Here is a 22214-nt window from a genome sequence, read left to right on the forward strand (position 1 = left end):
TTGTGTCTGCCACAGTGAAGACTGTTGTAAAATACTTATTCAGTCGTCCGGCATTTTCTTGTTCCCCATTACTACCTCTCCGGTGTCATTTTCCAGCAGTCCGATATCTACTCTCACCTCTCTTTTACACTTTATATATCTGAAAAATCTTTCTGTATCCTCTTTGATATTATTGGCTAGCTTACCTTCGTATTTCATCTTTTTTCTCCTTGTGGCATTTTTAGTTGCCTTCAGTTGGTTTTTGAAAGCTTCCCGATCCTCTAACATCCTACTTATTTTTGCTCTATTATGTGCCCTCTCTTTTGCTTTTATGTTGGCTTTGACTTCCTTTGTTAGCCATGGTTGTGTCATCCTGCCTTTAGAATACTACTACTTTTTTGGGATGTATCTCTACTGCACTTTCCGTATTGCTCCCAGAAACTCCAGCCATTGGTGCTCTGACATCATCCCTGCTAGTGTCCCCTTCCAATCAACTTTGACCAGCTTTTCTCTGATGCCTCTGTAATTCCCTTTACTCCACTGTAATACTGATACATCTGACTTTAGCTTCTCCTTCTCAAATTGCAGGGTGAATTCTATCATATTATGATCACTGCCTCCTTAGGATTCCTTTACCTCAAGTTCCTGAATCAAATCCGGTTCATTACACAACACCCAACACAGAATAGCTGATCTCCTAGTGGGTTCAACCACCAGCTGCTCTAAAAAGTCATCTTGTAGGCATTCTACAACTTCTCTCTCTTGGGATTCAAAGTTAGCACTAACCTGCATATTGAAATCCCCTATGACTATCATAACAATGTCTTTTTGACTCGCCTTTTCTATTTCCTATTGTAATCTGTGGTCCACATCCCAGCTACTGTTGGGAGGCCTGTATATAACTCCCAACAGGATCTTTTTACCCTTGCAGTTCCTTAACTCTAACCACAATAATTCTATGTCTTCTGATCCTATGTCACTTCTTTCTAAGGGTTTGATTTCATTTTTTACTAACAGAGCCATGTAACCCCCTCTGCCCACCTGTCTGTCCTTTCGATACGATGAGTATCTACGGATGTTAAGCTCCCAACTATGATCTTTTTTCAGCCATGACTCAGATTCCCACAATATCATACCTGCCAATCTGTAACTGCGCTACAAGATCATTTATCTTATTTCATATACTATGTGTATTAAATATAACACCTTCAGTCCTGTATTTTTCACACATTTTGATTTTGTCCCCCTTTTACACTGAAACTCATTCTACTGACTGCAATTATGCCCCATCATCTGCCTATCCTTCCTGACAGTCTCACTACATACTGCCCCTATTTGTAAACCAACTGTCCCATCCTCAGCCCTATCACTCTGGTTCCCATTCCCCCTGCCAAATCAGTTTAAACCCTCCCCAAAAGGTCTAGAAAACCTGCCCACAAGGATATTGGTCAGACGTAGCTTGTCCCTTTTGTACAGGTCATACGTTACCCAGAAGAGATCCCAATGATGCAGAAATCAGAAACCCTCTCCCCTGCATCAGTTCCACAGTCATACATTCATCTGCCAAGTCATCCTGTTCTTCCCCTCACTGGCACGTGGCACAGGCAGCAATCTGGAGATCACCACTCTGGAGATCCTGCTTTTCAGCTTTCTACCTGGTTCCCTAAATTCGCTCTTCATGATCTCCTCCCTTTTCCTACCTGTATCATTGATGCCAATGTGCACCAAGACTTCTGGCTGATCACCCTCCCCCTTTAGAATGCCATGGACCCAATCCGAGATGTCCCTGACCCTGACCCTGGCACCTGGGAGGCTACATACCATCTGGGTATCTCTATCATGTCCAAAGACTTCTCCTTTAACTATGGAATCGCCTATCATCATCAAACAGTCCTCCTCTCCCCCTTCCCTTCTGAGCCACAGCCAGATTCCGTGCCAGAGACCCTATCACTGCAGCACAGGGGATATTCTGCACTGGCTGCACATTTCTTTTCCCTCTCCTGACTGTCACTCAGTTACCTGGCTTCCTGCAACCTAGTTGTGACTACCTCCCTGTAGCTCCTGTCTATCACCTCATTCTCCCGTATGAGCCGAAGGTCATTGAGCTGTGCTCCAGTTCATTGAGGAGTTGCACCTGTTGCAGATGTGGTTACCCTGGAGGCTGGAGGTGTCCCAGAAGTCCCACATTTTGATGGGAGTAGGCAGTTTAAATGGTTTGGCACGGACTAGATGGGCCGAAGGGACTGTTTCTGTGCTGTACTTTTTATGGTTCTATGACTCTATCTCACACAAAGAACACAACTCAGCCCCTGGAGCCATCCTCACTGCTCTATGTGCTAACAGAGGAAGATTGAAGAATAAGAAAATTACCACATACTTACCTAGCCCAGGCCTGGTGAGCCAAAGTCTCCCCACTCCAGTGCTGGTCCACTCACACAATGGCCACTTTGCTTGTCCCTACCTCATTATTATTTGCCTTTGCTAATGAATTACAATCTGATTGGGCCGCTGGAAAATATGACTTGATGTATCTTTTGACTTCAGCTGAAGAGTTGGAAGGGGTCATATGTGGCGTGGAAGCTTCAGTAGGAAATCCCAAAGGATTAAAGAGGGAAGAACATATGCACACAGGGACAGAACTGGACATCTCCTCTGCCCTGGTTAATGAGTGAGAGGAAATTTTGCCACTTTCCTAATAGTAGACTGATTGCATTGTGCCCTTGGTATCTGCTGATTTACAGTCTGTGGATCCACCCAAAGCTCCACTTCAAACTTGTTCCAGAGGCATGAAAAGAATGAGAACGTGTGCCTTACTTGCGAGGTCAGTCCACATTGTGGGCCAGGAATACATCTGAAGTTAGGGTCTGGAAACCTTTTCATAACGTTAATCCCTACTTGGGCAGCCATGTCTCTCCTGGCGCAGTGATGCAGCTATTATAGCAGCTGATTCACAGCTCCAGCAACTTGGGTTTAATCCCGACCTCTGGTGATGTTTATGTGGAGTCTGCACGTTCTCCCTGTGACGTTTTGGGCTTTCCCCTAGGTGCTCTGGTCTCCTCCCACCTTCCAAGGACACGCGGATTGGTAGTTAGTTGTCCACTGTAAATTGTCTCTAGTATAGCTGGGTGAGTGGTAGAGTCTGGGGGGTGTTGATGGAACATGTGAAATATAGGTTATAGGACAAAGTTAATAGGGAAATGGGATGGCTTTTTGAGCTGGCATAGACTGACCTCTTTTTTTATTGCATAAAGAAATCTGGAAATATAGAAAAGAGCACCAGCTTTCCCTGATAGTTGCACCCACTTTCCAAGTTGATTTTTGCAGCTTTACTAATGCCCCACTATGTAGGACCAGATTCCTAAGATTACCCCAAGCTGCTCGCACGAGTACTGTGTCGAGTAGGCCTCCTAACCTTTGGCATTTCAAGGTGCCAGTGGTAAATCACCCCACCACACTGCCTCAGACTGGGCATTGGGACAGTACAGGTGGTACGGGGAGGGGGTTGGTCAGTCACATGGGAATTGGCGGGCATTGTAGCTGTTCCCACATGGACTTGCATTCCTCCTGATCTAACCACTTGTATGAGTGCACAGCAGTTAGGTTACTTGACCAGTCATTCAAGGGTCTGGACTAATGATTGAATCCCACCGCGGCAACTGGGGAATTTTAATTTATGTAATATCTGGAATAAACTGTGAATCTCTTTCCACAGGTCAAGCCCCACCAGTGCCACCTCCACCACCTGCAGCTCCTCCATTACCTGGTAGCTCTCTATCAGTGATTCTTAGCCATGGATTATCAGGTAATGGTCTTTGTATTTTATGGAGCAAAGAGAAAATGGAAAATGTGGCTACAGCAAGTCTTTCTGTGCCACGTTCTGCTGTGTTTGATACGACACGTGCTCTTTCTGTATCACTTAACTGATAATTGTGGTTACTGCAGCAAGATAATAATCCTTGCCGTTATCATCTGATTTCCTTGTTTCCTGAAACTGCTGTCTCTCCTTATCAAAGTTCAAAAAAGTTCAAGGTAAAATTTATTATCAAAGTACAATACATACATGTCACCACATACGAACCTGTGATTCATTTTCCTGCGGGCATACTCAGAAAATTGAAAACTGTTGAAATGCAACTATAAATAAATAACGAGAGTGTGAAATAACAAGATAAAGAGTCCTTAAAGTGAGATCATTCGTTGTGGGAACATCTCAATAGATGTGTGTAATTATCCTCTTTTGTTCAAGAGCCGGATGGTCGAGGGGTAGTAACAGTTCTTGAACCTGGTGGTGGTGTGAGTCCTGACGCACCTGTACCTTCTACATGAAGGCAGCAGCGAGAAAAGAGCATGGTCTGGGTGGTGAGGACAGTGTTTCATGTAGATGTGCTCTATCGTTAGGAGGGCTGAACCCATTATGTACTGGACTTTATCTGTAACCTCCTCTAGTCCAACCAGCCTTAATAAACTTTAACCACCTACCACCTTCCCATCCAAAACTCTGGCCTCTTAATTTTCTTCAATTGCTGTTGTGCCTCTGGCTATCAAAGTCTTAAACTCAGCAATTTCCTCCTCAAATCCCTCTATCTGCCTCTCTATCTGTCTCGTCTGAAAAGGTTGCTGCTGCTTGAGTAATTTCCCTTTCCTTTCTTTTCCATTCATGGTTGGACATGGAACACCATCTGGGAACAACACTGGGAGGAGGCTTCCATTAAAATAATGTAGCCTGAACGATCTTCTGTCCTATCAGACACTCTGCTTTAAGGGCTTAAAGTGAAGTTATATTCTCTGAAATTTAGAGAGTTTTTTGATCAAATTTTTAAGTTATAGAGGGGGCCAGACTGGGCAGGCAGAGAAAAACCATTTCCACTGGTCAAGGGGTCTAAGAGTACGGGACAGAGTCTGAAAGTCAGAGCCAGGGTTTGGGATGAAGTTAGGCAGCACTTCTACACACAGAGGGTGGTGGAAATTTGAAACTCCCTTCCACAGATGGCAATTGTGTCAAATCCAATGTTAATTTTAAATGCTAGGCTGTTGTATTTTTGCTAACCAATTAAATAGCAACATGGGGGTATATGGGAGGGTATAGAATTAGCGCATGGGACAGCAGTTGAATGGTAGAAGTGGCTTAGAGGGCCAAATGGCCTCTCGGTCCAATGATCACCCAGTCAGTAGTTTACTTGTCAGGAAGAAGGCTCTTTGATGCACCTTAAAGTACTTGGCCTGTATATCCCATATTGCAGAACTTCCAGTGAGAGAGGGAACATTCATAGTGGAAGTATTTGAGAGGGGTTATGTTAAGAGATTTGTATTATGAATAAGTAACAAGGGGGGAAAACTAGTAATAGTGCTAGAAACAGAAAAGGGGCAAATATTTTTACACAGAGCTTGCCAGGGTATGGTACACCTCAACTCAACCCACATTCTTTAGAGCCAGTTCCCACATTTTGGAGGAAGTTGTTTGATGAAACCCCTCAAAGCCAATGACGTAATGGTAGAGGAATAGATAGGACCAGCATGTAGTGGCATAGACCAGATGGGTGAGAATGTCCATTTCTTTTTATTCTGTGTGTAGGTTGGTAGGAACATTGCTGCATTTCCAGAAATGCATCCAGTCCTTTTTCTTTCCAACCCCATTACAGGTGACATTTCACCTGTCTATTCCAGACCTCACACACCAGGCACCTTTGTATAATTAGTGTTGTGTACATCCTTTAGAGAACAGTGTGAAGGAGTGGACGGAATTGATGGCCCATGATGTGAGTTCCCATTCTATGCCCTTGATCATCTTTATACCAGGCAGTGTTTGGGGTGGCTAGGTTCTACATGGTATCAGGGTTTTATGGACTCTCAAAAACATTGAATGAGGCACAGTAAAGCCACACACTCCGGGGATGGGTATCTCATTGGGGTATCCAGAATTGTGAGCTATTTGCAGATATTATCCCAAGTGGAATCTGAATCCTGCACCTTCTGACTCAGGAGTGAGAACATAGAACATTATAGCACAGAATATGGAAGGGTTAGATTGTTCTTAGAGTAGGTTAAAGACTGTTCTGACCTTTTAACCTCCTCTAAGATCAAACTAACCCTTCTCTCCTACATAGCCCTCCATTGTTCTATTATCCATGTACCTAAGAGTTTCTTAAATGCAATCTACCTCTACCACCACATCTGACAGGGCAATCCACGCACCCAGCACTCTCTGTGTAAAGAACTTACCCCTGACATCCCTCCTACACTTTCCTCCAGTCACTTTAACATTTTGCTCTCTTGTATGCTACTTCTGCCCTGGGACAAAGTTTCGGGTTGTCCAGCATATATAAGCACTAACCCAAAGCTAGTGCTTTGATCTGAGCCAAGTATTTCCATTTCTCCTTTCAGCCATCCGGATCAAGAAACCAATTAAAACAAAGTTCCGTTTGCCAGTATTTAACTGGATGGCACTAAAACCCAACCAGATCAATGGGACTGTCTTCACTGAAATTGATGATGAAAAGATATTAGAGGTAAGCTGGGTGATTGACTTGCGTACTTTCCCCCTCACCATCCCTGTGGTGCAGATGAGACCATGGGACGCAAGTTAAGTCGAGCCATAAGAACTGAGCAAGGGACCTGGGACAAATGCTTGTTCACCATTGTCCCTGCCCGGCCCTACTGAGTAATACAATGTGCATGTTGAGTCTGAAATCAAAACAGCAAATGCTGGTAACCCTCAGCAGGTCAGGCAACATCTGTGGAGGGAGAATCAGAATTAATGTTTTGAGTCAAATCATCTTTCATTATGGTTGTTATGCTTGACTTTGCTCAATCTTCATTGTTCTTTTGGACAGTAGTCACTTTCCCCATTTATTCTGCTCCCCTGCCTGCACCATCAAACTTGATGGCACCAGGATTGTTCCATGTGGGTTTGATATTTTGGCTAGATATTGATTTTTGAGCCATGTAAAAGGACGATGGGAGCTATAGGAGCAAAGAGGACAATGAGATTAAAGTGCAGCGAGAAAGATGTCGCAACTGTACCTCTGGCAAGATTGGCTCAGAATAGATGAAGAGCTAGAACTTGCAGCTGCTTGAGGTTTTTAGCAGAGTTTTCCAGAGTTGGTTGGTAGAAGGGGCATTGCTTTTGGGTTGCTGTGAGACATTATGCAATTCCTGACATCTATCCAGAGCTAAGCCAGGCTTACTCACACTGGAGGAAAGAACATTCTTTGATTACCAATGATACATGTGTGCAAGGACATCAAGCACTGGGTCTCTCCTGCACATTTGATTCATTTGAAATGAAGGGAACTGAATGTTGGGGAGGTGTGTTCGACTGGGGACCTACACTCACAACCATACTCAGCCCAGAGTGCATATAGTGGAGGAAAGTCTAACTTCAGCCAAAGTGAAATGTGAATGCCTTGATCAGGTTGAGCTTAGTTTAGAATATCCAACCACATTCTGTGACTTCACTTTAACTGCACCCACAAGTATGGTAGAAGCTAATAAAACTGCAGGTAATGGAATCTGAAACAAAAACAAATACAGGAAGAATTCAGTCATGGCAGCAACTGTGGAAAGAGAAACAAGTTAATGCTTCAGGTCAAAGACCCTTCATATTTCTCTCTTTCTCAGATCTAATGAAAGGCCTTTGACCTGAAACATTAACTGTTTCTCTTTCCACAGAGGCTGCTTAAGTGGCTGAGCTCTTCCAGAAATTTTTTGCTTATGTATAGTAGAAACCAGGTTAGTGAGATGAGCAATTAAGATGGCTTCTTATTAACTGCACCCCTCACCCCCCACCCGACCCCTCACTAGCAACCTTGCTGGGGATCAGATTCAACAACAGCTCCCTGCAGCCTAGATTTTCTCGGAAGTGGTTCCCGCCAGGTTTGGGCGGGAGTCTTGAGGGGTAGAATGTAAAATGAAGCCAAGAAAAGAAACTGAGCCAGCGTGTGAATATTAATTGCTTTAAACCATCAACTGCACATGAATCTCACTCCAGTCTGAACGCTTGGGACTATCATTGTGGAGTGAGCCTCTAACATTGTTAATTGGACCATAAGACTGTAAAATAGTGGAGCATTATTAAATCAATGGGCCTAGTGTGTCTCCTCCACCATTCAATCATGGCTGATTTTTTTTCCAATCCCATTCTCCCCCTGATAACCCTTAACCCCCTTACCAATCAAGAACCTATCAATCTCTGCCTTCAGTACACCCAGTGACTTGGTCTCCACAGCCCTCTGTGCAATGAAATCTTCAGATTCCTAACCGTCTGATTGAAGCAATTCCTCCTCATCTCAATTCTAAAGTGGTGCCCCTTTACTCTGAGACTCTGCTCTATTCAAACCACATCGCACCTTGGACCAGTGAACTCTTTGAGGGCCTTCCACTTGTTTATGCTGCCATGCTCCTCCTTCCATTGTCCTTTTCCTTCTTTCCCAGCTCTGCCTGCTGGGCCCACATTGTGCTCTATGTGTCAGAGCTCCTCTCCCAAGGACCTCATTGTCTTCCTCCCGGCAGCTTTGATCAGGCAACCTCCATGTTTCTCCTCATCTGGACCTTGGTAACATTTTTGCCCAAACCCCAATCCCTCCTCTAAATTTGAGCCCTGTCTTCCTATGCCACTGCCTTGCTCATTCCCAGCCTAAACCCTCAGATCCTGTTTCCTAGCCAACTGCAGGGAATTCTGACAAACTCAGCCTCAGGCATGGGGTGCTACATCCACAACTTCTGGCCTACTCAGAGCTAAATTCCAAGCCCATGTTTCTTCCATCCCAATGCCATCACCTTCTGTCCTTACCACCACCCTCCAATCTAGATATCTCTATATCCCTCTCTCATGTTCTCAAGCTCCCATGCTGTTATTTGCTCATTTGCCTTCTCTTCTACGGGCCCAATTTCCCACCGGGTTCCAGCTTCCACGCAGCCTAGTCCTGGGCCCAATCAGCACTCTCCAAACATCTCCACAGTCTGCCCTCTACCCGATCCTGGTACTTCCTTCAAATTTTTTGAGGGAGATGGACGCATTGGGAGTGGAAGCAAGAGAAATGCCACAAAGGGACAGAGTGTCTTGCACAAAGGAGAAGTTATTAGAATCATCTACTAACATGGAGAAGTGAAGGTGCCTTAGAGTTGCAGTGATAGAGAGAGTCAAGAAAGCTGGCCATATGTCCTGAGGAGAATTCAGGGATAGGGAAGCTCAGATTACAAAAGAGATTGCCTGTGAGCATGGGAGTCCACTGCATGTGAAATAATAATTAAGGTATTTATCCAATCACTTTGTGCTGTAGGAGCTTGACCTGGATGAATTTGAAGACCTCTTCAAGACGAAAGCCCAGGGACCCTCCATTGAAATCTCCTGTCAGAAAAGCAAAAGTGCGCAGAAAGCACTGAGTAAAGTGACGCTGCTCGAAGCCAACCGAGCAAAGAATCTCGCCATTACGCTGCGCAAGGCTGGCAAGACAACTGAAGAGATTTGCAGGGCCATTCAAATGTATGTTGTAAACCCTTCAGACCTCTTTAATTGTGTGAAGTGTGGGCTGACGACTGCTTGCATTTGCGTAATCGTTTTGCTGAACCTTCCCCTGCCCCACCCGATCCCTCTATCCAATCCAGGCTTGGTTCCCAATTTTCTGCCTGTATCTCTTTTGCTCGGAAGGCTTCAATACTTAAGGTTTATCATCTGGGTGAACCTCTGGGGGTGGTGGTGGGGGTAGGGATGGGACCAGCCCCAAACAAATACCTTCAACATGAATTATTTTCTCCCTCGCCCCCACTTCTAATCCTGCCTTTGTCTTCTCCAGCCCTCATCTGGCCCCTGCTGTCACAGCCCCATTTCTCCACCCTCGAATGTTCCTTCCAACCCCAATCCCAATCCCACCACCTCCACAATCACTGCTGTCAATACTCCTGTTGTATTACCACCCTGCCACTGTTCCCCTTGCTCCCACACAGAAGGACACCATTCAGTCCACAGTGACTGCCCAAGCCCTGGAGTTATTGGGCGCGTAAAGTTTCAGCCACAATCCTTTGCCCCATCCCATTTCCATGGTCACCTTACAGCAGTCGGCTTGATTGGCTCGGCCCACAGACCCCCAGCCAGCTCAGTTAACAGTAAATGTAACTGCACGTGTCTGTCCCATCTCACTGGATGTTGGAGTCACTGATTTTATTTCACTTCTTGGTCTTCTCCCGGCTCTCTGATACATTTACCAGCATGATGTGTCCACTGCCATGTGTCTTTTACCGTGCAGAGGTTTGATGCTATGTTAATTTGAAAGGCATTCAAATTTCCATGAACTTTAAAGTAACAGGTTTGTGCACTTCCAACACCAGTTTTCTCTTCACCTGTGTTGTGACATCCCTTCCTCCACTTTCTCCAGAAGGCCGAGAGGCTGCCTGCTCCCTGCAGGCTCTTTTCAATCACTCTTCAGCCGGATCTCCAATCTACTTATTGACCCTGCTGTACAATCTCACTGAGCCTCGTTGCCGATGAAGAATGCCATCTGGGTAGGGTTACTTGCATCGTTTAGCTGCAAGTGCGCCAAAGCTTCCAGGCATATCTGGGGAGGAGTGTTGTCACACTTATCTGCACAGTTCTAGTTGAAGAATTACCTGCCATGAAACGTGTGTGGCATCAACACTGGAAGCCTCATGGGCAGAGCTTATGGGTACAGTGCAGGCAACCTTGGTGAATGCATGGGTTCTTTGGTGACTGTATGCCTCTACGCTCTGAAATGGGCTCTTTGCCACCTCTAACTCACTTGGAAAATACTTGCAGGGACTTGTTGCACTGAATGTTGAATGAAAGAAGCAAAAGCTCAGGTTACCCTTGGTGGTGTTACTGGATGGACAGTTCTCCTCTTCAGAGGCCGTTCCTTTACTTAGCATTTTATTAGAGTCATTTTCATTTTATAGCAAGAAAATTACTATTGGCATGTAATAAATTCTCCATCAAGTAATATGACCATCAACAATTTCCAGTCCAAAAATACTAGACCCAAATTTTTACTATGTGAGGATTTTCCTTTAAGCCTACTTGGGGACAGGCACTTTGTACGCTGTGGTAGTGATTAATGGGAGCACTCTGTGAGGCTAAAGCTTGGGTGGAAAGCTGTGTGGACACAGTGTTGGATTTCTGCAGGAGTTAACAATTGGGGCTGTGTGCTGGGTAGGGCTATTGTATATGCAGCTGCTGCTGCATTCTTCCACCTTTCTGCATTGCTACAACCTATGAGCCATCCTCACTAGTGTGACGTGTGGATTTTGCCAATCCCTCTACACCGAAACCTCTTCGAAGCTGAGCATTGTGCTCGGAAGCATTCGTTTTGGAGATGCTTGGGGAGTTACGCAGTGAAGTGACACTCCCTCCCTCACCCCAGCCATTGCCCCCATTGGTCCAATCTTCCGGAGCAGGACAGGCCTGGAAATGGGCTGCAAGTTTGTCCTATTCTGCTTGAAGGTGGAAAGTGGCATTTGTGTTCCTCAGTGCCAACAGCAACTGCCACCTGGTGCCCAGTGCACCCTTCCCTAAGATGACGGAATGACTGGTTCAAAGCAAAGTGCTCATGCAATAACTGGGTCTGTGATTGCTGTCACAGTATGGGTGAGTCTTGCATCTGTTCTCAACTGCAATGTACAAAGGGCGCAAAAATAACACCATTGGGTACCTTAACCCTCTTTCTATTCAGAGAGTATTGGATTGGCTTTGGAAATGAGAGCATCATCTGTGTCCCAGAGGGAAACGGGCATTTATCTGCATAATTCCAAGCCCATTGATAAGTCTAAGCCATCACAGTTTGGGTGGGTACTCTTGGGTGACTCCCTGCACTTTTGGAAAGCCAAGTAATTGCCACATGCGCCAAGTGAGGGTGCTGCAAAAAAAAAACTAAACTGAACTCATGTGGGCTGGACTTCAAAAGTCAATTTGTCCTGCGTTTGCAAGCATAGCAATGCCATGGCGAGAATATTGCGCTATATCAGCAAGCAGCCATTCTGTGATGGGAACCATTTTGTAATGCCGGGTAAAAGATGTGGGCTCTGTGGCTCTCTTGAAATGACAGGTTTATGATGTGCATGAAAACAAATCCCACGCCCCCCACACTTGTCTCCCCTGTGTTATTTACAGGTGTAAAGACTTGTGATATGAATTTAGTTTTCTGGACTAAAGCATTGACTCCCCTCTTCCAGGTACGATTTGAAGACCCTTCCCCTCGACTTTGTGGAGTGTTTGAATCGCTTCCTACCCCTCGAGAATGAGGTGAAGCTCCTGAAGCAGTATGAGAAGGAGAGGAAGCCACTGGATGAGCTGTCCAATGAGGACCGCTTCATGATGCACTTCAGCAAAATTGAGCGGCTCCCCCAACGCATGACCATCATGACGTTTGTTGGCAACTTCGTCGAAAACATCCAGATGTTAAATCCGGTAGGACTCCTTTACAGTACCTTGAGATCAGGATGGTGCTGGTGGGGTATTGTCATTCTGTCATTCGTCCCCTCCCCACACCCCCAACTTTCCCTTTCCCCCTTCCTTTCTCTAACTCCCACCATTCCTTGCCCTTCCTCCCTTCCTGGTACCCACACCTCAGCATTCTCTTCAGCTGTCACTTGTTGTGTTCAGGATGCCTTCGAGTCTGCATCAAAGTTAACCTTCCACTTCCTGGTGGAATCCCTCAAACAATAGTGAACCCCCCCCCCACCCCGGTTTCCTTGGCTGCTTAAGTCTAGGGAATTCACACTACGGTCCTGCCAAACCCGTGAAACTGGGAGATTGGGGCGGTTCTCCAAACCCGAAGCCCTGGTTTGTCTGGATGCTGTGTCATTTGCTACCCTGTTGCAATTCAGTGCCAAGAAATAACAGACAGCACACTGCATACGATTAAACGGATTATATTTATAAATCTTAACTAATGGAAAGAAAAGAAAGGAAAAAACAAAAACGGTCCGTTGTAATTAAACAGTCAAATGTGTACAAATTGGAGCTCAACTCTTCCCAAAAGTCATATTCACCGATCCTCAGCGCATTGCTCCATCAAACCATGGTCCCCTCACTGGGTCGAATCCTACGACCAGTTCCCTCAAGCGTCTTCTCTCTTCATGTCCCGCGGAACAAAAGACCCCAGCTCGCGCCGGTGTCAGGCACACAACACAAAAACCCACTCCCCTGATTGGACGGCTCACATTCCAAAGCACCTGTTATCTCTAACCATAACCCAAACACTGCTTCTACAGAACGACCATTACATTGGCAGTGAAACCTTTCCCAGGGTGTTACAATAGTTTGGATTGTACTCAAGGGCTCTCATTTTGTCTTTATCTTCCACATCCATCCCATGGTCGTATACCTCCTAACATCCTTGATACCTTGCTGCCTCCTGTGAGCCTCAGCTGCCTCAGATGACAGAAACAGAAGCCCCTACCTGGAACTAACTTTCAGACACCTTTCTCTGTCACAAGGTGTTTCCACGATTTTCAAAATTATGTGATGATCAGAGTCATTTAGATAATCCAAACACTTCAATTTACTTAAAATTTTTGGAAGTAATTTATTTGAAAACACATTTTTCTTCTATAAGTTAATTAAAACAAAAGAGAAGAAAAGCACATTTAACTCTCTTATCTTTACAAAGAGGGCCAGTGATCATCATCAAATGAACAGGGCTACATTACATGCACTGGTTGCAGCTGACATAAAGTTGGGATGCCTAGATACAAAGTGTATTTGGCCTGTCAGCTCAGTATGGACAGAATCTGCCCCTGGGTTCAGCAGAGTGACCATCATCTGACCTGCAGTGTGTTCTGTATTGCTGCACTACAGGACAGATGTGGAAGTCTCACTCAGCTACAGAACTGCTGGCTAGCAGTCAGTGTGGAATGGTTTAATACAGTGGTCCCCAACCTCCAGGCCGCGGACCGATACCGGGCTGCAAAGCACGCAGGGGTACAGCGGTAGTCGGAGCGCACCCAGCACATCTTTAAGAAAAAAACCGAAATAAACAAGCTAATTAATTAGGTGCCGCCCGGCACATAAATGTCAGCCCAGATCAGAGGCGATTGCCGATTTCACTTGCTCTACGCGATGTTCACTCCTCTTTCAAGGTCACTGGAGCCTTTAGCTGTTCCGTTGTTTGGTCAATTTAAACGCCAGCCCAGACGGCTGAAAAGACAGGGCTGTCAGGATCGAGGTGACATGTTGAATCTACACAAACTTCTAATAAAGTATAGGCGCTGCCATGCTTTCTTTGTAATGACAGTTACGTGCTGGTCCCAGGACAGATCCTCTGACACTTTTCAGAGAGAGAAACGTCGATCCTTAATGCCGAAGAATTTATAGTTATTGACCCTCTCCACCTCAGTTCCTCTAATGAAGACTGGCTTCTGGGTGGTAATTAGCTTCTTTATTTCGGTTTTTTTCTTAAAGATGTGCTGGGTGCACTCTGGCTACCACTGCATCCCTGCATGCTTCATGGCCCGGTATCGGTCCGCGGCCTGGAGGTTGGGGACCACTGGTCTAATATAAGGTTTTATAATATTACATGTGTGGAGATGTCCCGTAAGATTTATTTGTTGTAATTTTTTTTCTTTTAGCAATTGAATGCGATCATAGCAGCCTCAGCATCTATTAAGACCTCACAGAAGTTGAAGGGAATGTTGGAGGTGAGTGTTTTCAGTACGATTGGCATGAGAGGTTGATGTGAAATTCCTGGGCAAATTTACCCAAACTCAGTTAAGAGGCACTGCTCCACAGAAGCCATGCAATTCTGCCTGGAAAGGGTATACTTGACTGTCAGTTGCTGCATGCCATAGTTACCCATCTGTCTATGGCCAAGAAAGAAAGGGACTTGCATTTCTATACCACCTTACTGACCAGTGGTGTGCCTCAGGAATCTGTTCTGGGACCCTTACTCTTTGTGATTTTTATAAATGACCTGGATGAGGAAGTGGAGGGATGGGTCAGTAAGTTTGCTGATGGCACAAAGGTTGGGGGGTGTTGTGGATAGTGTGGAGGGCTGTCAGAGGTTACAGCAGGACATTGATAGGTTGCAAAACTGGGCTGAGAAATGGCAGATGGAGTTCAACCCAGATAAGTGTGAAGAGGTTCATTTTGGTAGGTCAAATATGATGGCAGAATATAGTATTAATGGTAAGACTCTTGGCAGTGTGGAGGATCAAAGTGATCTTGGGGTCCAAGTCCATAGGACGCTCAAAGATGCTACGCAGGTTAACTCTGTGGTTAAGAAGGCGTACGGTGTATTGGCCTTCGTCAATCGTGGAATTGAATTTAGGAGCAGAGAGCTAAGGCTGCAGCTATATAGAACCCTGGTCAGACCCCACTTGGAGTACTGTGCTCAGTTCTGGTCGCCTCACTACAGGAAGGATGTGGAAGCCATGGAAAGGGTGCAGAGGAGATTTACAAGGATGTTGCCTGGATTGGGGAGCATGCCTTATGAAAACAGGTTGAGTGAACTCGGCCTTTTCTCCTTGGAGCGATGGAAGATGAGAGGTGACCTGATAGAGGTGTATAAGATGATGAGAGGCGTTGATCGTGTGGATAGTCAGAGGCTTTTCCCAGGGCTGAAATGGTTGCCACAAGAGGGCACAGGTTTAAGATGCTGGAGAGTAGGTACAGAGGAGATGTCGGGGTAAGTTTTTTACGCAGAGGGATGAGTGTGTGGAATGGGCTGCCAGCAATGGTAGTGGAGGCGGATACAATAGGGTCTTTTAAGAGACTTTTGGATAGGTACATGGAGCTTAGAAAAATAGAGGGCTATGGGTAACCCTAGTAATTTCTAAGGTAGGGTCATGTTCGGTACAACTTTGTGGGCCGAAGGGCCAGTATTGTGCTGTAGGTTTTCTATGTTTCTATGACCCTATAATTTCCCAAAGTGCTTTGTGGCCAACAAACTCTCATTGACATGTAAGAGAGTGACCACTTCAGCCATATTGTACAAAGCACGCTCCCACAGGCAGTAACTGATGCAATCATTATGAAGTGTTATCAACACAGAAAGTGGCCACCAATGCCAAGTTCATACCAATGTTGATCCAGCCATTTCCCTACCCTCTTGGAAATGGTGACCATGGTTCTTTTGTTTCCATCCTGTAAAGTCAGACAGGGTTGAGGTTGAAGTCCCATCTGAGAGTTGGCACCTCCAACAGTACAGCCACACCTTGGCACCACCGCACTGGGAGCAGCTCCAAAACTGTCCCCAGGCTGGACGTTCGCAACAAGCTGAACAGCAGTGCCAGAAGGCTGCAGGTGGAGGAAGGTAACCAATTTGGTGCCTCAGGCCTACAATACATCCACCCCAGAGAGTGACTGTGAACTCCAAGAGCACAGTCTGAAATCACAGCTGCCTTCAATGCTGCAATGGTTTATACAGAACTCTTGTCTTTTGTAAAGTTTGCACACTGTAATGCTTCCAATAATGTTCCTATTTTTCTCCACCCCTCACTCCTGGCAGATTATCTTGGCACTTGGTAACTACATGAACAGTAGTAAACGAGGAGCTGTGTATGGTTTCAAACTACAGAGCCTGGACCTGGTATGTACACGATCCCATTCACCCTCTCTGCAGCATTATGCTCTCGTGATACCCTTTTTCTAAAGGCTGGTGTAATCTGCTCCATGTGGGTACTCTTTGTTAATATTGTCATGCTTTAAGTGTACAATTTTGGAGAGTGCTCCAGCCCCATTTTAAGAAAATTGTGTAGTATACTATGAAGGGGCCTTAAAATCAGATTATGCAGTGATTGCCCTCATTTGCTGTTCCACTCTTTCTCCAGCATGGCTGACCTCCTTCCCTGTGGGCTATGGGCTATGGGCCTTGACAGGAGAGCCTTATGAAAGCAAAAGGCGGAAGCAGGGGCAAAGTGAATGTTTCTACTTTGGGCCCAAAATGTGGGTCATCTGACTCAGCAGACATGTGACTTCAGTGAAGACCAGCAGAGTCTTCAGCCTTGTGTCAGAAGGGAGCCTCAGGCGGCCCAGCATCTTGTCTCTGGCACAAGCTACCTGGATGTTATCAGCTGTTTCTGAGTAGCATTCTGGTCTGTAGAGAAGCCCTGCAGGGGAGAGAGAGAGAGAGAAAGAGACTTAAGGAGAGCTAGAGAGACAGAGACAGTGACAGGAACCATTTAACTAGCCGGACTGGGTCAAACTTCACAGTTTCTGGAGACATAAAGGCAGACTTGTCATTGCCTGATTCCCCCCTCCCCCTTCAGGACAAACATACATAACTTGGCCTAAATATAGCAACTCAGTTAATCAAAATCACATTCTTTTCATTTGTGTTCTGAGCATTACCGACTGAAGCAGGATGTGCTCCCCAACTGTTTATTTCGTGCACTAGTGTGTTAAAAAAATCATCCAAGTCTTTGCCAATATTTTAGTCTGTGATCAGCACATTTTCAAGGGGGTTGTACAAAACAGACAGGGAATGCTGGAAATGGTTCATACAGCATCTAACAGTGGATGAGTGGGCAGGGTGCAGGCAGATTATTTTTTTCATGGATATTGCTTATGTCCCTTTCACAGAAGTCAGCTGTTTCCTGGTCTTTTTCTACTTTAAGTTATCCCCTGTAACTTCTTTCCAACACCCAGGCAGGTCAGGGGGCTGATTTGGTCAATACCTTCAAAATGTGCCCAGGCCTTTGGTATAATCGTATATAAGCAGAGCTCAGCAAGATGTGGAAACAGAGGGGAGTGAAAATCAAGAGACTGTGCTACTCCCATGCTATCCCCATCTCTTACCAAAGGCTGAAAGACAATTGGGGGAAATCAAGAAAATAACAGCAGATGCTGGAACTCTGAAATAAAAATAGAAAATGCTAGAAACACTCAGCATGTCAGGCAATATCTGTGGAAAGAGGAGCAAAGTTACCTTTGCAACTCTGAGACTTGTTGAAAGTTCCAATTGAAAGACAGTTGGAGCTTTCGAGACCTCAGTTCAATTGATTTATTCCAGTCCGGATGAAGGGTCCCAGCCCAAAACAGTAACTGTCCATTATCCTTTGCGGATGCTGCCTGACCTGCTGAGTTCCTCCAGCAGGGTGTTTGTTGTTCCAGATTCCAGTATCGCAGCCTTGCGTGTCCAGCAGATTCTCCCTGTTGGTTAGTGAGAATCAAGGATACGTAACAAGGTCTGGAAAGGCCGCGTGGTAGGCAGCAGATAGCGTAACGTTTTTACAGAGCCAGCGATCCGGGTTCAATCCCGCTGCTGTCTGTGAGGGGTTTGTACGTTCTCCCCGTGACCGCGTGGGTTTCCTCCGGGTGCTCCGCTTTCCTCCCACAGTCCAAAGACGTCGGGTTAGTGCGTTAATTGCTCAGCAGGCTGGTAGGGCCTGTTACCATGCTGTATCTATATATAAATAAATAAATAAAATGAAGTTATGGTACAGATCGCTGTCTGTAAGGAGTTTGTATGTTCTCCCCATGACCATGTGGGTGTCCTCCGACAGTCCAAACACGTACTGGTTGGTAGGTTAATTGGGCAGTGTAAATTGTCCTGTGATTGGGCTAGGATTAAATCGGGGGATTGCTAGGCAGCGTGGCTCGAAGGGCTGGTAGTGCCTATTCCGCACTGTATCTCAATAAATAGCCAAATCAGCTGTGCTCTAGCTGAATGACAGAACAGGCTCTGGGGGCTGAATGGCCTCCTTCCCTTCCCTTGCCAGTGGAGCACCCAGTTACATGACAAGTAGTTTATTTTGTATTTCTTTCCACTAAGACATTTCTTTGAAATCTGTTTCTGTATAAAATATTTTTAAAGTACCTCTTTTCCACATGATTACAGCAACAAGCTAACTTAAATGATACTGCATTTGCCAGTTGGCGGTATGTCATCTTCTGTTGGCAGTCATTAGAATCCAAGAACATTTCTATGAAACGAGCTTAACTGGATGGTTAGTCTTTGCTGAGTCCATTTTGGAGCCAAAAGACTACTGTGTAGACCTCACCCCACACTCTCAAAATATTTGATGGACAAGTTTGTGCTGCTGTTTAAATTAGGAATGATGTCATGCAGCTCAGAAGCAAACCATTTAGCCTGCCAGTTCCTTGCCAACACCAAACATTCATCAGAACTAATCCCATTTACCAGCATTTGATCCATAGCCTTCTCTGTCTTGATGATTCAAGTGCTCGTCTACATACTTTGTAAATGGGTGAGCGTCTCTGCCTCCACCACCCCCTCAGGCAATGTGTTTAAGATTCTAACCACCCGTTCCCCACTCTGGGGGAAAAGTTCTTTCTCATAGCCCATCTAAAACTCCTGTCCCTTCGCCTAACCCATTGTTTTAGATATGTGCGCTCTGGGGAAGGGTTTCTTACACTCTACATAATTTTGAATATTGTCATCAGGTTCCCCCCTCCAACAAAAACAAACCAGCCTATCTAGTTTCCCCTCTTAGGTTGATAGATTCTTGATTGGTCAGGACCTGAAGGCAGGAGATTGGGCCTGAGAGGGAAAATGCATCAACCATGATGAAATGGCGGGGCAGATGGCCAAATTCTGCTCCTAAATCTCATGGCCTTAACTGAAATGTACCTATCATACTAGGAATATGGTAGATTATTGGTTGTATCACTGGGTTGTTCATCACCATAGCAGCTGAATCAGGATCAGTTTTATCATCACTAACATATGTCATGAAATTTGTTGGTGTGTGGCAGCAGTACATAAAAATTACTATAAATTACAATAAGATATATACAGTATATTAGAAAAATTAAATAGTGAGTTGTAAATTTTAACAAATCCATTCTGTAACGAATGGTGGCCAAGTCGTTGCAAAAGCCCATCTGAGTTGATTTGTGACCTTTAGAGAAGGTTAATTACCAAGCTCAGCCGTCTTGGCCTTTTTGTGACTCCAGACCATTAGTAACGTGGTTGACTGCAAACTGCCCTCTGAAATGTCACAGCATACCACTCAGCTCCTGGAATGATAAATGGCAACAAATTCTGGCTTATCCTGATAATACTAACAAAATTATTGAGGTGCTGTGCCAAGTCTTTGAAGTTGTTTTTGCATTCTGCGGTGTCTTAATCCAGAGACACTAGTTCGAATCCAATCAGAGCAGCTCGGGAATCTAAATTAGAGTCACAAATTAAATCTGAAATTTTTTTTAAAAATTCAGTAATTTTAACTATGAAGCTTCTGGGATGTTATAAAACCCTATGTAGTTCAATAGTGCCCTTCAGAGAAAAGTATCTCTGTTCCAGCCTAAGTGTGACTCCAGAACAACTGGTGGAGTTGGTTTCTCACCACCTGCCCAGTTTAGGGGCAATCAGAGATAGAAAATAAATGGTGGTATTATGAGTGATATCCACATTCTGTGAATGAACAGCAACCGGAAAACTCTGGTGAGAGAGTGGGGTCTGCAGGCATCACTCTCGGTTTGAGGTGGAACAAGCCAATATTCATAGAATCTCCCTTCAGCATATTTCAGTTCATGTGGCAGTTTTGAGAAAGATCCATTTCCAACTTTAAGTTAAGCTACAATTCCAGGATGGGGGATGAGGGAAGGTGAGGACTGGTATGGGGGAGGCACAAGAGTAGTCTTCTCTAGGAAGCCCACAGTAGTTTACTTCTTCTGGTGGTGATAGTGTGTCCTGGCCATTTAAGTTGAGCCCCTACTCTTCTGAAGCTGGCGAGCTTCTTATGCCTGAATTCAGACATGAAAAACTTTCCTGATGTATGGCAAAAATCTTGACATCCACACCCAGGCAGCACCAGACCCTGGGGAGGTACTGATTCCCATTCTCACCCTCACACCATGGTTACTTGTCGGGTTGGGGTGCAGCACCCCTTAAGGTGGAGGGTCAACTTGGCTCGAGCAGGGAAGTGATTGCAAGATACAGGGCTACTTCCTCTCATTGTAGTACCCCAATAGCAATCTGATGTTTGTCAAGGGTGTCCAGTGAAAAGGAATAAAAGCTAAAGCTATTCTGTATTGATTCTGAATTTTGTCCAGCTCTCAGATACTAAATCCACGGATCGCAAACTGACCCTGCTGCACTACATTGCAATCATTGTAAAGAGGAAATACTCCAACATCGCCACCTTCTGGAATGAGCTGCACTACATTGAGAAAGCTGCCACAGGTTTGTGCCAATTTTCTCCTCCAGCTGTCTCCTGTCAACAGGAGATTGGCAGAATTTGACTTCTGTAGGCTGTAGGCTCCTTCACAATATTGTCGTTCAGTGAGGCAGGTAAACAGGATAGAGATTTTCACCAGGACATCCTTTACTGATGATGAACAACACCCAAAAAAAAAAGCAGCAGCTGATACAGCATATATCAAAAGTAATGTCACATTGTGCACAACAATATACACTGCTCAGCTTTCCCTACCAAAAGGGATAAATACAACATATATTACTCTGTAAAGTTAACCATTCACATACAGTATACAATTATGCAAACAATTAAAATTCAATTCAATTCAAGTTTAATTGTCATTCAACCATACATGAGTACTTATGAATACAGCCAAATGAAACAGTGTTACTCCGGGGCCAAGGTGCTAAACGTAGGACCGACAGTCACACACAGTACAAAGCACACATAACACGTATAAGATAGCAAGATACAGCCACGCAATAATATACTCCAGACTTGAGCCATCCAATGTCTCTCTCCTGATATGCACATATCTTCACACTCAGCACCTGTGACATTACTAAAACCCTGCAGCCCGGCAGCATAGCGGTTAGCATAACACTATTACTGTGCCAGTGACCCAGGCTCAATTCTGCCGCTGCCTGTAAGCAGTTTCTACATTCTCCCTGTGACCACGTGGGTTTCCTCTGGGTCCTCCAGTTTTCTCCCGCCTTCCAAAGATGCACGGGTTAGGGTTAGTAGGTTGTGGGAATGCTACGTTGGAACCGGAAGCATGACGATACTTGCGGGCGGCCCCCAGCACCCCTTCGTACTGTGGTGGTCTTTGACGCAAATAATGCATTTCACTGTTTTAATGTTTCAATGTACATGTGACAAATAAAGCTAATCTCTTTAAACTTCGACCTGCTGGAAATCCAAAGCAATACACACACAATGCTGGAGAGACTCAGCAGGCCAGGCAACATCTATGGCAGGGGTCCCCAACCATTTTTGCACCGCGGACTGGTTTAATATTGACAATATTCTTGCGGACTGGCTAACCGTGGAGGGGGGGGTGGGGGTGTTCAAGTAGGGTTGCCAACTTTCTCGCTCCCAAATAAGGGACAAAAGTAGCAGTCAAATAC

At 45.2% G+C, this 22214-nt stretch overlaps 1 protein-coding gene across 5 annotated transcripts in view; it reads left to right on the forward strand.

The window, feature by feature from the left end:
- Positions 1-22214, forward strand: part of LOC134340532 (formin-like protein 3) — a 184364-nt gene that overhangs the window by 132617 nt on the left and 29533 nt on the right. For all 5 annotated transcript variants that reach the window (XR_010016573.1, XM_063037873.1, XM_063037874.1 and 2 more), the window contains 7 exons: positions 3692-3781; positions 6361-6485; positions 9258-9460; positions 12157-12391; positions 14554-14622; positions 16431-16511; positions 20942-21071. Coding sequence is in view for 4 of the 5 variants with exons in the window: in XM_063037873.1 (XP_062893943.1) it covers positions 3692-3781; positions 6361-6485; positions 9258-9460; positions 12157-12391; positions 14554-14622; positions 16431-16511; positions 20942-21071 (933 nt within the window). In the remaining variant the exon portion in view is untranslated. The remainder of the gene's footprint in view (positions 1-3691; positions 3782-6360; positions 6486-9257; positions 9461-12156; positions 12392-14553; positions 14623-16430; positions 16512-20941; positions 21072-22214) is intronic.

Source organism: Mobula hypostoma, chromosome X1 (genome assembly GCF_963921235.1).
Source record: "Mobula hypostoma chromosome X1, sMobHyp1.1, whole genome shotgun sequence".
Taxonomy (NCBI): domain Eukaryota; kingdom Metazoa; phylum Chordata; class Chondrichthyes; order Myliobatiformes; family Myliobatidae; genus Mobula; species Mobula hypostoma.